Source organism: Colobus angolensis, unplaced genomic scaffold, assembly GCF_000951035.1.
Source record: "Colobus angolensis palliatus isolate OR3802 unplaced genomic scaffold, Cang.pa_1.0 Scaffold220, whole genome shotgun sequence".
Classification (NCBI taxonomy): Eukaryota; Metazoa; Chordata; class Mammalia; order Primates; family Cercopithecidae; genus Colobus; species Colobus angolensis.
Genome location: NW_012115378.1, coordinates 2160085 through 2175061, shown reverse-complemented (window position 1 = coordinate 2175061; position 14977 = coordinate 2160085). Strand labels below are relative to the sequence as shown.

The 14977-nt window shown below is 39.1% G+C and overlaps 1 protein-coding gene across 2 annotated transcripts in view; it reads left to right on the top strand.

Moving 5' to 3' along the window:
* The window catches only part of GALNT1 (polypeptide N-acetylgalactosaminyltransferase 1), a 58143-nt gene extending 52698 nt beyond the window's left edge, over window positions 1-5445 (top strand). The window contains exon 11 of one of the 2 annotated variants that reach the window (XM_011943675.1): window positions 3228-5445. In XM_011943675.1, the coding sequence (XP_011799065.1) occupies window positions 3228-3374 (147 nt within the window). In that variant the 3' untranslated portion in view covers window positions 3375-5445. The remainder of the gene's footprint in view (window positions 1-3227) is intronic. The other variant, XM_011943676.1, reaches the window with a different exon arrangement.
* The last annotated feature ends 9532 nt before the right edge of the window (window positions 5446-14977 follow it).

The window sequence follows — 14977 nt, the reverse complement described above, 5'->3', positions numbered from 1 at the left end:
AAAGCAAGTCTTTGGTTTTCTAGTTGTTAGAGTGTGAGATGGCCAAGAGAGAGACAGGGATTGGGAAGGACTGTCGGCTAGCCAACCTACACAGTCTACCACAACAGTATTCCAAAAGTAAATGTTTGATGAGACAGGTAAAAAGCTGGAGATAGAGTATTTAGAAAGAGCCAGTTATGAGTGTGAAATTGTAAAACTGGTAGATCACTTTGCAAGGTTTTTTCCCGCTGAGATAAAACATTAATACTGGGAGTTGATTTCTCCCAGAAGCAGACTCCAAGATAAAGTTGAGCATTCAGGATGTTTATTAGGGAGCACTTTTTGGGTCAATACCTGTAAAAGGAATACCTCCCTCTCCCTGGGCAGAGGGAGAAGTTGAGTTGCAGTGCAGGTCCAACAGCCTGAGCAGACTGCAGGGGAAGCACTGGAGGGGAACAGCCCATCAGAATCATCCTGCCTCCATCCATTGAAAACACAACAGTCTAAAAAATAACAGAATACTATGTCAATTATCTGTAATCTAAAATCATGAATTCTTAGATTTCAAAGTAACCCTAGAAATTAAACCCAGGATACTTTTTATACAAGTACGAATTGAAACTCAGAATTAATTTCCCAAGGAAATTAATTGCCCAAGGTCCCCAAGCAGCCAGATAGTATGACTAGATCTCAAATCTAGAATTCTTGATTCTCGATCCAGGTTTCTTTGTACAGTCCCACACTATTTTCAATTAATAGTTTTGAGTCTTCCTTATATTACATAAAATTTATAATAAGGCACTGGGCTCTTTTGCTTTGACTGCGTGTATCTGTCCTTTCTGGAATAAAATGCAGATTTTAGACCTAGTTGCATCTAGAGATTAGGAGTAGGAGGTTGGCAAATTGTTTTTTCTAGGATGCAGGTAGACTTTACTCAATGATTAATTATAGCTTTTATCCTCTTCTTCAAAGGTGTACAGTTAGATGCTTGTCACCTGCTTGTTCTGATGCCTTAGTCCAGCTCTCTCTGGATGGAGACTAGCTGGTGTTGCCTGAGTCCTCTGAGGAGTGCTTGATGACAGCATCCTACCCACAGGGTTCCAACCCACAAGGCTGTGTGCCTGCTGTCAGCAGCCAGAGTTGTATCTGGAACAGGGTTCTCCACCAGTCTAGGCTTCCTGGGGGTGCTTCTTACCTTCCAAGTTACGGGGATTCTGTCCTGATGTCAAACAGTTAAATACTCAGCACAGAGCAATAACCTATGTCTTTGTGATGGGTTTATTTTAATGAATCTAGATGAGTTAAATGCACATTTTTAGAAATTGGGTTGAAAGAGACCAACTCTCCCTACTAAATTTTTCGTTGTGCTTAGTTGGGGTTTTTTTGTTTTTAGTAATAGCGACCATGGGCCTGATGAGGGAGGCCACTGGAGTAAGCTTTGCGGGAACTCCCAGAATGTTTGAGAGTTTCTCTTGTTTTTGTCTTTCCTGAGACGAAGGCATTGACAGCAGGGTGCACACTGAGCCGCAGCGCTCTGGCTGCTGGGTTGTGTCCATGACTGCTCAGGACATTGCTAGGATGTTGTGTTTTCCAATAAGAAGCATTACTCTATAAATACAAATCACCATTGTATGTAAATGTCATTGTACCATTTATCAAGCATTTACTCTGGAATAGGCAGCACTTTATGTACATTATCTCAGTGTTTCCTCATGAAACCCCGGTGAGGTATTTTTGTCCCCTTTTTATAGATGAGGAAACTGGGTCTCAAAGAGTTTAAGTTTTTGCTCAGAAGCATATAGTTGGTGTGTGACAAATCTGGAAATCACCCCAGGAATGTCTGACTGCAAAGCCCCTCCTCTCAATAAACTACACAAAGGCTGCATTTTAAAAAGAAAAAGAAAAAAAATTCCCACAGCCTTGCTGACTCTTCCATTTCGAAGCATTAAAGATAGAATTCTGAACCTAAAGACATTGTCAATAGTGACATCTGCAAAGGTAGACTGTCATCTGCCAGGTCCTACTTTGACCACAACCCAGAATAATAATAAATGGCTGGAAGCCTAAGTAGTATACAATTACTAGATTTTGTTTTAAGTTCTAATAGGTACAAAAAAGGCCTCATGAAAATGAAATGTTTCAGATAAAAGAACTACGTTAAAAAAGAGCCATGAGTAAAAGAATCGGATAACTATGTGTTAAACATTTTACATTTCCTTCGAGTTAATTTGCATTCGTAGAGTAATGCTTAATGCACATTCCTGTATACAACTACCTTGAAGTCCTTAACATGACCAGAGCATATTATCACAATCATTGATGTGGATCATTGTTAACTATCTATCTGTTAATTCTTACCTGCCCTGCCCTTTCAAAATTATCCTAATAACATGTTGCAGCATCAAATCTAGAACTTAAATAAGTAAAATATATAGCTATGTCTGTTAACCATTTATTAAGAATCTCCTTTGTAGATGAGGCACTATGTACTTTATCTTCATTATCTATGTAGTTTCCCAAAATCTGCTCAAAATATGTAATGTGATCCTAATTTTTAAAATGAGAAACCTCAAGTTACCCAGGCTATGAACTCAACTCCACATTCCTGTGCTTTTCTTTCTGTACCACACCATCTCCTTTAACCACCAGAACAGCCTCTGGGTTTGCTGTGGACATAGGCATGAGATTGATTTTTACCAAATCTCAGCTGTCCCGACATTTTTACGATTTTGAGTTATCAGAAACACCTGAGTTTCTAAAAACTTGAGCTTTGAAATCACAGAATTAACTTGAACAGCCTTATCATAGAGAAATGAAACAATTTTGAAATAGCTGTTTGAAAATAGGTTGAGAATCCTAAATTAGGAACCACTAATCTGGTCTTTTTTGTTGTTTAGGAAACTGAAGCACAAAAAAAGAGAAGCTTCTCATAGTGTTACAGAGCTTATGCCAGAATTAGGACTTAGAATTTAGGTCATCTTGCAGCAAGTCAAGTGTACCCTACTGGACCCCAGTGCCTTTCTCCCTCCCTTGTACCTCTTTATCGACCTACCTGCCTATCTACCTATCTCTTCTCTCTCTATATATCCACCCATCCACCTACCTGCTTTTTCTCCATTGTCTTTTAAATAATGTATATTACCAAAAAAATTTTTTTCTACAGAGGAATTTAATAATCACCAAAACAGATGCTTGAGGTGTTTTGTTTTCTTCCACTGTCATGTTAAGATTTTTTCTGTTACTTTCAGAAATTAACCCTGCAGCATGTGAACAGTAATCAGTGCCTGGATAAAGCCACAGAAGAGGATAGCCAGGTGCCCAGCATTAGAGACTGCAATGGAAGTCGGTCCCAGCAGTGGCTTCTTCGAAACGTCACCCTGCCAGAAATATTCTGAGACCAAATTTACAAAAAAAAAAATGAAAAAAAATAAGGATTGACTGGGCTACCTCAGCATACATTTCTGCCACATTCTTAAGTAGCAAAAAAGGAAAAGTGCTTTCCTCCTCTGCAGGATGTAAGGTTTATCAGCCATTAAAACTTAGACTTCTCTAGCTTTTCACTAGCTGTGAACCAGCCTTCCTGTCCATGGACGTGAAACTGCATAGTAATGAGACTGTGCACACTGATGTTTACAAGACTGAAAGAGTCTTTCTCCGAAAATCATGGTAAAGAATATTGAGACAATGAAAAAAATCAACAAAATATGCTTTCTGGAGAACTGTACCTTTCATGGTTTGCTTGCACATCAGTAATTTCTGCTGAACGTGCTGTCATAATGAAGAGATTTCCAAGGTTTTTTTTCCTGATTAGAACTGGTAGCCAGTATATTAAATATTGATATAAAAATAAAAGAACTGGAACCAGATTCAGAATCATGAAAACAACATTTTTACAACAACAACAACAACAACAACAAAAACTATATTAAACAGGGTTTAAAGGAAATTAGAACTATGAGAAGTACAATTTGTTATAGTATAGTATCAAATTTCTATCTAGATTTTATACCTCAGTGGGGAAAAATAACTGATTCCAATGACATTCATTTTGTTTTCATCTGTGATAGTCATGGATGCTTTTATTTTCCTTGGGGTGCTGAAATTGAGCTGAAAAAAAAAGGCTCTTTGAATATAGTTTTACTTTCTCTCTACAGTTTTTTTTTGTTTGGTTTGTGGGCTGTTGGAATTGTAATTTTTAATTGCCTTCTAAAAAATGGAAATTTAACAATGTCTGATCTCAGCTGAACAAATTAGATGTTTCAGTCGCTCCTGGGTCAGCCGGCTTATAGACTGACACGTGCACACACACACACACATTTCTTACCACATTTCCAACTTCTTGACCCAACTGATTATGCTAAATACCCAAGATTCATACTACTGTACCACAGATTTGTTTTCACAGCAATAAATCTTCAGTTCTTTGTTTATGATTCCACTTAACAAAAGGCCTGCAGAAGTGATTTATTATTTGGGTATTTGGAGATAATATATTTGATGGTTTTTTGGAAAACCTTTTTCACTCCATACTCAGATATGCTTCATTGTCAAGTGCATATTTAGATTAGGTTATTGAATTGTAATGTTTATCTGCTGCTTTTTTAAAATAAAATTTGACTGAAAATGTTTAATTGGCATTTTTTAATGACTTAGCCAAAGAAGTGCAGCTATTATTCCATATTAATAGGCTTGCATTTCTTTTCCTAAATTTTAGGCTAAATCAGTTTTATTTTCTCTGATTTTTTTTTAATACCACAGAATCACCTGAGTGTCAGTTAAAAGTTGTCAATTAAAAGGTAACCTTTTAATCTCATAGGAGGAATCTCATTAAGACATTTTTCCTGATATGTAGAGCAGTCTGTTGGCAAAAATGCATATATTTTCTTTCATATTTGTAAAATTATATTTAATGGAATTCTTTTCTTTGATTATCAAGGACTTTCACTGCAGGCAGTGCTATTTCTTGTGCCTATGAATGTTTCCGAAAGTCGCATCGCTAATTATATTTGCGAGGTTGAGTGTACACAAAGTTTCTCATATCCTGTTCAAGTTAATCAACATCAAGCACATGGGGATGCTTTAGGGTGAGGCTATAGTACAAAATGCATAAACCATGTCCCCAGGAAATTTGAAAGGAAGCAGGTGCTGGATGGATTTTTTTTTTTTTTCCCTTTTCCATGAGCTGTGTTAATTCTATCTCCAGTAGGCCTAATGCTTGAATAAGCAAGATGTCTAATCAATAAATTATTTTCACGCTCAGAATTTCAGGTTTTTGTACTCCAGCATAGCTTGGTCTTATTTCTTACTGTGTGAAAGCTTAACAGCAATGTGATTTAAGGTTTTGTTTTGTTTTTTAAGTGGGAGATGTAAGTGATTTAATTCATGGGTACTTTTAGAACCTGATAGATATTCCCATTGCCTTTATTTTTCTAATTAAAGAATTCCTAAATACTTTGAAAATACAAAGTATTCCTGTATAGTTGTGCCTTACATTGGTTTTATTTGAAAGAGTGGATCCCTGTTTGTCATAATTATTTGTAATTAGGCAGATGCTTATCACTCTATTATAAATCAAATTGGGAAGAAAAGAATGAAAAGGAAAACAATGGCTGGGTACTGGCTCATACCTGTAATTTTAGCATTTTGGGAAGCTGAAATGGTGGGACCACTTGAGGACAGGAGTTTGAGGTTGCAGTGAGGTATGATGGTGCCACTGCACTCCAGCCTGGGCAACATAGAAGAAACCATGTCTCTAATAAAAAAAAAGGAAAAGATAAAATGAAGGATGAAAAAATGGGATTATTATTTAACCAGTGAGGAATTCTTAAATGTGACAATTAAGGATAATTTGAATCTCGCAAATCTATTCATGCCAGTCCCAGTCTATTTTAATATATCTGTCTGTCTTAATTGGCATTCTTGAGAAATAGTGCTGCCATTGAACATTGGGAATATTCATCCATTCTGCGGATGGAGGACATCATGCAGGCCATGTCCTCATTGCTCCCATTCTACGTTTAGCTGAAAAACAGAGGTTCCTCTTTGTAAGGATTTGATACTCTTCTCAGCTTCCAAGAAGTATAGCAAGAGCAAATTTAACTCTATAGTTACCTGTTCTTCAAAGTAAAAAGAAACTTAGAAGGTAGTGTTTCTGAGGTCATAACTGTGAGGGGTTGTATACAAAGAATGAGTCACTTTTTAAGCCATTTGGAAAATTAGATCTGTTTCTAATTAGATGACATTTTCTCCATTCTCTGATTTCTTGAAGATTGCCAAGCATTTGCTTGATAATCTACCAGGACTGATAATTTTGCAGAATATGAGGCAAATATATGAAATTCAGTTGTGTACCTCTACCCTAGCAACAAACACTTGAAAATTCAACGTTGAAATATGCCATTTGTAATAGCATCAAAGAATTCAAACTTCTAAGTAGGAAGAAAGTTAACAAAAGATGTGCAAGACCTCTACTCTGAAAACTACAAAACAGTGCTGGGAAGAATTATAGAGCACCAAAATAAATAGATATTCTATGCTCATGGATTGAAGTACTGCATAATGGTAAGATGACAGTTCCCCACAAATTGATATCTAGATTCAATGAAATCAAAATCTCACAAGGCTATCTGTAGAAATTGACAGCTACATATATGAAAATGCAACAGACTCTAAGTAGCCAAGATAATTTTGAAGAAGAAAAATAAAATTGGAGCACTTGTACTACCCAATGTCAAGACTTGCTCTAAAGCTACAACAGTTAAGAGAGTATGGTACTAGAGTTAGGGTAAACAACAAATAGATCAATAGACATGTCCAGGAATAGACTCACATATATATTGTTATTGGCTTTTCAGCAAAAACAAGCTATTCAATAGAAAAAGGAAAGATTTTTCAGTTGGAGTTGAAGTAACTGGATGTCTGGTGAAAAGCAATGTGTTGATGCCTTCTTCATACCGTGCACAATTTATTCAAAATGGATTATAGAACTAAATGTGAATGGCAAAACAATACATCTTGTAAAAGGAAACACAGACTATCTTCATGACATTGGGGTAGACAAGGATATCTTAGGTGAAGATAGGAAGGTTAAACAAAAAAACTGATAAATTTCATCAAAATTAGATTCTTCTCATCAAAAAGATACTTTTAAAGTGAAAAGGCAAGCCACAGCCTAAGAGAAAATATTCACAATACACAGAACTAACACAGGAAAGCAAAGAACATTTTAAAACCATTGTAACATCTACCCAGTTTAACAATGAGTGAATTGAATACATACTTCACAGAAGCTCTCCAGATACAGGGGTAGCATAGGAAGTGGCACTCAAACATCAGCCATCAGGGAATGTAGAATGAAACCACAATGAAATACCACTGCATAACCGCCAAATGGTGAGAATGTGGAACAAATGATAGAAGTCCAAGATGGTTTAATCACCTCAGGAAACAGTTTGCCAGTTGCTTATAAAAGTAAACATAATGCCTACCCTGTGACTTAGCGATTCCACTTTTAAAGATCTACCCAAGATAAATGAGGGTGTGTTTTTACAATAAGACTTGTACAAGAATAGCAGTTTTATTTATAATATCTCCAATCTGACACTACCCAAATAACTGTCAACAAGCTAATAATCAAGTAATGGTATATTTATACATTGGATACTAGTCTGCAATTAAAAGAATGGGCTGGGCTTAATGGCTAACACCTGTGAGCCTAACAATTTAGGAGGCCAAGGCAGGATCACTTGAGCCCAGGAGTTCCAGACCATCCTGAGCAAGATGGCAAGACACCATCTCTACAGAAAAATTTAAAAATCAGCTGGGCATGGTGGTACACGCCTACAGTCCCACCTACTCAGCAGGCTGAAGTAGGAGGATCCTTTGAGCCCAGGCGTTCAAGCCTGCAGTGAGTTGTGATCATGCCACTGCACTATAGCCTGAGTGACAGACTGAGACCTTGTCTCTAAAAATAATAAAAATGATATACTGGCAAAACAATGTAGGTAAATCTTTAAAACGTTGAACAAAAGAAGCTAGACATACTCCATTTATATGAAGCACAAAAAGAAATATGGAATGGTTATCTTTGGGGGTGAGTATAGACTGAAGAAGACCATAGGAGAACTTTCTGGAATGATGGAATGTTCTATAATCTCGATTGCAGTAGAAGTAACATACGTATATATGTATGTGTGTATATATTTTAAAATATAGTGAGCTGTATACTTGGGATATATGCATTTTGCTGTATGTAAATTATGCCTCAATAAAGTGCTGGGGAAAGTGATGAAGGTATTCACCCTGCTGGCATAAAGGTTTTCTGAAAAGTCCTGCACTGCTACAAAACATCCAAAGGCTGAATAAGTTACTGCAAATGTACTTTAAAGTGGAATACTGAACTTACCGGAAAATACAGAAAATTCCTCAAGACCAGACAAATTTGAAAAATGATAAACATGAACTTCGATGATAATTGTAACTCTTAAGTATGAAAGCCCTTCCTCTTCTAAGAACAAAGTATAATGCCTAGAGTTTGGGGGCCTGAACAAAGTTGGGGAATTAAACCAAAGATACAACTGGGCATGGTGGCTCACGCTTGTAATCCCAGCAGTTTGGGAGGCTGAGGTGGGTAGACCACCCCAGGTCAGGAGTTCAAATCTAGCCTGGCCAACATGGTGAAACCCCATGTCTACTAAAAATACAAAAATTAGCTGGGCATGGTGGTACACACCTGTAATCCCAGCTACTTAGGAGGCTGAGACAGGAGAATGGCTTGAACTCGGGAGGCAAAGGTTGTAGTGAGTCAAGATCACGCCACTACACTCCAGCCTGGGTGACAGAGTGAGAGACTGTCTCAACAAAAACAAACAATAAACCAAAAATCTCTGCATCTTCAGTTGGAATATTAATAGGTGTTAACACCTACAAGTGAAGGGTGGATAGGGAAGTCAGCCTCTTGAAACCAAAGGGTAATCTGACTGACTCTGCCCCTTTTCCAGGTAGTACATGAGATGATGGTGCCGCCTCTGTAATCATAGGCCTCCTTTCACGTAGATCAGGGATTTAATGCCACATTCATAAAGTCCGCAGATCAAGAAAATAAAGTGAGTCTTAAGATTTATACCACTTCCTGAAAACCATCAGAATAAAACAAGTCTTGGCAGGGCACAGTGGCTCACACCTTTAATCCCGGCACTTTGGGAAACCAAGGTGAGTGGATCACTTGTGGCCAGGAGTATGAGACCAGCCTGGCTAACATGGTGAAATCCCATCTCTACTAAAATACAAAAATTATGCGGTGTGGTGGTGCCCCTGTAGTCCTATCTACTTGGAAGGCTGAGGCATGAGAATTACTTGTATCTGGGAGGCAGCGGTTGCAGTGAGCTGAGATTGCAACACTGCACTCCAGCCTGGAAGAAGAGCAAGATTCTGTCTTAAAAAAAGAATAAAGTCCTTTGAAAAAAAGCTGTCAATCCTGACCCCCATACTCCCACTAACTAAATTCAGATACGAAATTACTATCAAAAAGAGGAAGTAAGCCATCATATGTGAATATTAACAAAAATTAATTCTAGCTTCTGGAAATGCAAGACTAGCTTGTATCAGACTAAAGCTTAGTAATAATTTGGAACAAAATATTATTTAGAGTGATGCCCCAGGTGAGTGAACAGAAAGTGTAGGGCATTTGATCCCTGTTAAAAAAGGTGTTCACTGGGTAAGATCACAGCTTTTTCCCAGAGAGTGTCCACCATGCACTCAGCACACTGAAGGTAGAGTTCATGCAGATGGTGACAAATAATATTAGGCTGAGGAGTCAGATCTTATTTGAGAGCAAACAGAGGCTGGAAATTAAGAAAGGAAATCCTAGACTGCAAGGAATCAGAAAAAGAAGTCCCCAAATCTACATACAAACTTTCCTCAGATGGTTGGCTGATTAAATTTGTGTGCACAGAATGAAACTCCAAGATGGTCACAGAAAACCACCGAAAGGCAGAAAGATCTGAGCAGCGGTCTCAGCAGTTGTCCAGCACCACAAACACAGATTGAAGTTCAAATTTGGAGGGGCTTGATAAACACTGTTAACTTTATGTTGAAATCCAAGAAGGGCATATGTAGAAATTAAGACCATGTCTAAGACCTTAGGGCTGTTTCTAGAGCCAACTACAAAATGGAAATCAACCACATCTAATAAAGTGACTATTTTATTGACTATTTTTGAAAACAGTCAATAAAAAATGCAGACCCACTGGTGACCTAGATGTTGGAATTGGCAGACAAATTCTTCAGTGTTTTAAAAATGTATGCAGAGAAATGTGGATATAAGTAAAACAATGGGAAGTTTCAGAAGAGGCCTGGAAACTAGGGGGAAAAATATCCTAAAACCAGAAAGTATCTAAAATCAAAAATTCACTGGATGGAATTTACAGCAAATTGGACACACACAAGAAAGGATCAGTGAACTTGAGCACAGGTCAATAAAAAATGTCCAAACTGAACCACAGAGAAAAAAGATAAAGGGATTTAAATTTAAAAAAAAAAAAAAAAAAAAGACATAGACAATATAAGAGAGAGAGAAAAAAAAAAAAAAAAAAAACAGCCTTGATGATCAAATACATGCATTGACCTGGAAGGAGAGAAGATAGAGAGTGGAGGCTCTGAAGGAGACTCTTGTTTTCTCGATTCTGTGGTTGCTGGCAATTCTTGGCTTGTCAGATGCCTCACTGCAATCTCTGCCATTGTCTTCACTTGGCGTTACTCTCTGCATGTTTTTGTGTCTTTCTTGTCTGCCTCCTCTTATAAGGACACTAGTTATATTGAATTTATAGCCCAGTCTAATCCATTATGACCTTATCTTTAACTGGATCTGCATAGACTGCAATGAACCGAATTGTGTCCACTGGTAAGAAAGACATGTTAAGTCCTACCCACTAGTACATCAGAATGTGACATCATTTGGAAGTCAGGTCTTTACAGGTCTTTAGGGGCTATTGCAGCTGTTGACTTTAAGTTGAAGCCAATGCTCATTCACCATTCCAGAAATCCTTGTGCCCTTAAGAATTATGCTAAATCTACTCTGACTGTGTTCTACAAGTAGAACAACAAAGCCTGGATGACAGCATATCTGTTTATAGCATGGTTTACTAAATATTTTAAGCCCACTGTTGAGAACTTCTACTCAGAAAAAAAGATTCCTTTCAAAACATTACTGCTCATTGACAGTACACCTAGAGCTCTGATGGAGATGTACAACAAGATTGATATTTTCATTCCTAACACAACATTCATTCTGCAGCCATGGCCTAGGATTAATTCAGACTTTCAAGTCTTATTATTTAAGAAATAAGATTTCATAAGGCTATAGCTGTCATGGATAGTGATTTCTTTGAAAGACCTGGGCAAAGCAAATTGAAAACCTTCTGAAAAGGATCCACCATTCTAAATTCCATTAAGAACATTCATGATTCATGAGAGGGGGTCAAATACCAACACAAACAGGAATTTGGAAGAAGTTGATTCCAACCTTCATGGCTGACTTTGAGGGATCCAAAACTTCAGTAGAGGAAGTAACTGCAGATGTAGACATAGCAAGAGAACTAGAATTATCCTGAAGATGTGTCTGAATACTGCAATTTCATCATAAACTTGAATGGATGAGGAGTTACTTCTTATGGATGAGCAAAGAAAATGTTTTCTTTAGATGAAATCCTCCTGGTGAAAATGCTGTGAACATAGTTGAAATGACAACAAAAGATTTGGAATATTCCATAAAGTTAGTTGACAAAGCAGAGGCAGGGTTTAAGAAAATCAACCCCAATTTTGAAAGAACTTCTACTGTGGGTAAGATGCTATCATACAGCATCAGAAAAATCTTTGTGAAAGGAAGGCTCAATCAATGTAGCAAATTTCATTGTTGTCTTATTTTAAGAAATTTCTACAACCACCCAACCTTCAGCAACCACCACCTTGATTAGTCAGCAGCCATCAACATTGAGGCAAGACTCCACTAGCAAAAAGATTAGGACTCACTAAAGTCTCAGGTGAACATTAGCATTAAAAAATGCTAAAAAGCAGTAAAGTATTTTTAATTAAGAATGTACATTGTTTTGTTTTTAGACATAATGCTATTGCACACTTAGTAGGCTACAGTATAGTGTAAATGTAGCTTTTATATGCGCTGAGAAACAAAACATTTGTGTGACTCACTTTACTGCAATATTCACTTTATTGCCGTGGTCTGGAACTGAACCTACAATATCTCTGAGGTATGCCTGTAGATGCAAATAGCCATTACAGGATACTAGTAAACCAAATGCAGCAGCATATTAAAAGGATTATACACATGATGAATTGGTATTTATCCTATGGATGCAAAGTTGTTTTAACATTTGAAAATCAATCCATATGATACACCATGTTAACAGATTAAAGAACAAAAGCCACATGATCATCTTACTAGAGAACAGGAAATCCAACACCCTTTTATGGTTAAAACAACCAAACAAAACTGGGACTAAAAGGGAACTTCCTCAATTTGATAAAGGACCCCAATGAAAAGTCCACAGCTATCATCATATTTAATGATGAAAGACTGGATGCTTTTCCTGTAAGATCAGGAACATGCAAGGATGTCTATTCTTGCCACATCTATTCAACATTAACATTATACTGAAAGTTCTAGCCAGAACAACTAGTCAAGAAAACGCACCCAGATTGAAGAGGAAGAAATAAAACTATTTTTGCAGATGACATCATTTTATATCTAGAAAATCTCAGGGAACCCACTAAAAAACTGTCAGAACTAATAAATGAGTTCAGCAAGGTTGCAGGACAAAAGATCAATCTACTAAACTCAGTTGTATTTATATACACCATCAATGAACAGTTCAAAAATGAATTTTTTTTTTTTTTTTTTTTTGAGACGGAGTCTTGCTCTGTGGCCCAGGCTGGAGTGCAGTGGCTGGATCTCAGCTCACTGCAATCTCCGCCTCCCGGGTTTATGCCATTCTCCTGCCTCAGCCTCCCGAGTAGCTGGGACTATAGGTGCCCGCCACCTCGCCCGGCTAGTTTTTTGTGTATTTTTTAGTAGAAACGGGGTTTCACCGTGTTAGCCAGTATGGTCTTGATCGCCTGACCTCGTGATCCGCCCGTCTCGGCCTCCCAAAGTGCTGGGCAAAAATGAAATTTTTAAAATTCCACTTAAAATAGTATCAAAAAATAAAATAGGAACAAATTTAATTTAAAAGTGCAAGAGAGGGACAAATGGCCAACTAGATGCAGCCAGGAAGAGCATCCTCTACCAAGAGAGACCAAAATATAGAGTAAACCATCATACTTTGAACAGATCTTTGGGGAGAAAGCACTGAGAGTCAATGGAAAGATGATTCAGACACCAGGGCTGAAGAGAGAGGAAGCTCAGAACCCTGCATGGGGTTGCCAAGCTCTGGAACTTATTCCTGGCCCTGAACAACTCCTAAGAAAGGGTTGGAGGAAGTAACTGAAGACAAGCCCGATCTCATTACAGATCTCCAAGATCCTAGCTGCAGGAGACCCTATGACCCCCATGGCCATATGAGTTGGCAGGGGGAACTGCCTGGAGAGTCAGCAGAGATAGAGTTTGAGCCTCTTTGCATGGGGACAGCTGTAACAAAATATGGCCATAGATGCTTATCCCCCAAGGCTCTACATATTTCTCTATGAGACTATAACCTTTGTTGACTACTGAACCTGGAGAGAGCAGGGCTGTCTTTCCTGCATGGCATATCTGACCTGTGCACCCACCTGTCCACTGACCGATCCCAGAGTCCCTTTCTGGCCACTCCCATAGGAGCGGGCACACAGCACAGCCTACTCTGCCCCAACAGAGTGCTTTTGCTAGCAACTACTACTACAGCATTTTTGTTGGCATCCTGGGAGGACCTGGAGCGCCCCCAGCCCCTGCATGGCTGGTGCTCAACCTTGAGGGGCCGGACAACAAAGCCATGGACCCACTCCTAATCTCCCAGGGTTAGAGCATGCAGCCCAGGAGTACTGAACAGAGATCTGTGGCCGAAACTTAAGTGAAGGAAGAACCCTCACTCTCAAAGTGCTGGGAAGAGTGAGGCAGGAGTTAATGGGCTGACACAGGAGCTGGGTTTGCCTGCTTCTGCTGGGCCAATCTGGGAGGGGTGTGGCCTGTCTGGCAGCCACAGCCTCTCCCCAGGGAAGCCTCGTGTCCCTGAATGCCTAACAGCCCAGCAATCTGGGTGCAGAAGGCTTGGGACAAAAGCTGGTCAGGCCAAATTCTGGGACACTCATCAGAAGGAGACCTATTGGTGTGTGATGTGAGGACATCCTGTGTCCAAGTGTCCTCATTGTTCAATTCCCGCCTATGAGTGAGAACATACCGTGTTTGGTTTTCTGTCCTTGCAGTAGTTTGCTCAGAATGATGGTTTCTAGCTTCATCCATGTCCCTACAAAGGACATGAACTCATCCTTTTTTATGGCTGCATAGTATTCCATGATGTATATGTGCCACATTTTCATAATCCCGTCTATCATTGATGGACATGTGGGCTGGTTCCAAGTCTTTGCTATTGTGAATACTGCCACAAGTCCCACTGCTGACTGCTGGCAAAAAAAACCCGAGACATAGGCACCACACCAGCTGCACACCCACAACAACACTGCCCTGCCCAGAGATGCTCCAGCCTTGACCTACTGCATCAACAGACCACCCACAGACCACAGATATACCCCACAACCTTCTCTCACTCTGCCAAGCACAGAGGACCTCAGTGGGCCTCCAGAGAGCTGCGGGTCTCCTGGTGACCTAACCTTTGGCTTGGACCACCTCAAAGGGAGGGAGGAGCACAGCTCACCAGAGCCCCCTTTGAGGCTAAGGAAAGGCAGGCACGGCACCAGTGATTGGAGGGGCCTCCCTTAAGAGCCAGGAATGGACTTGGTGAGGGGATTGTCTCTCTCCCAACCCTGTCTGCCCCACCAGAGAGCACTGCTGCCA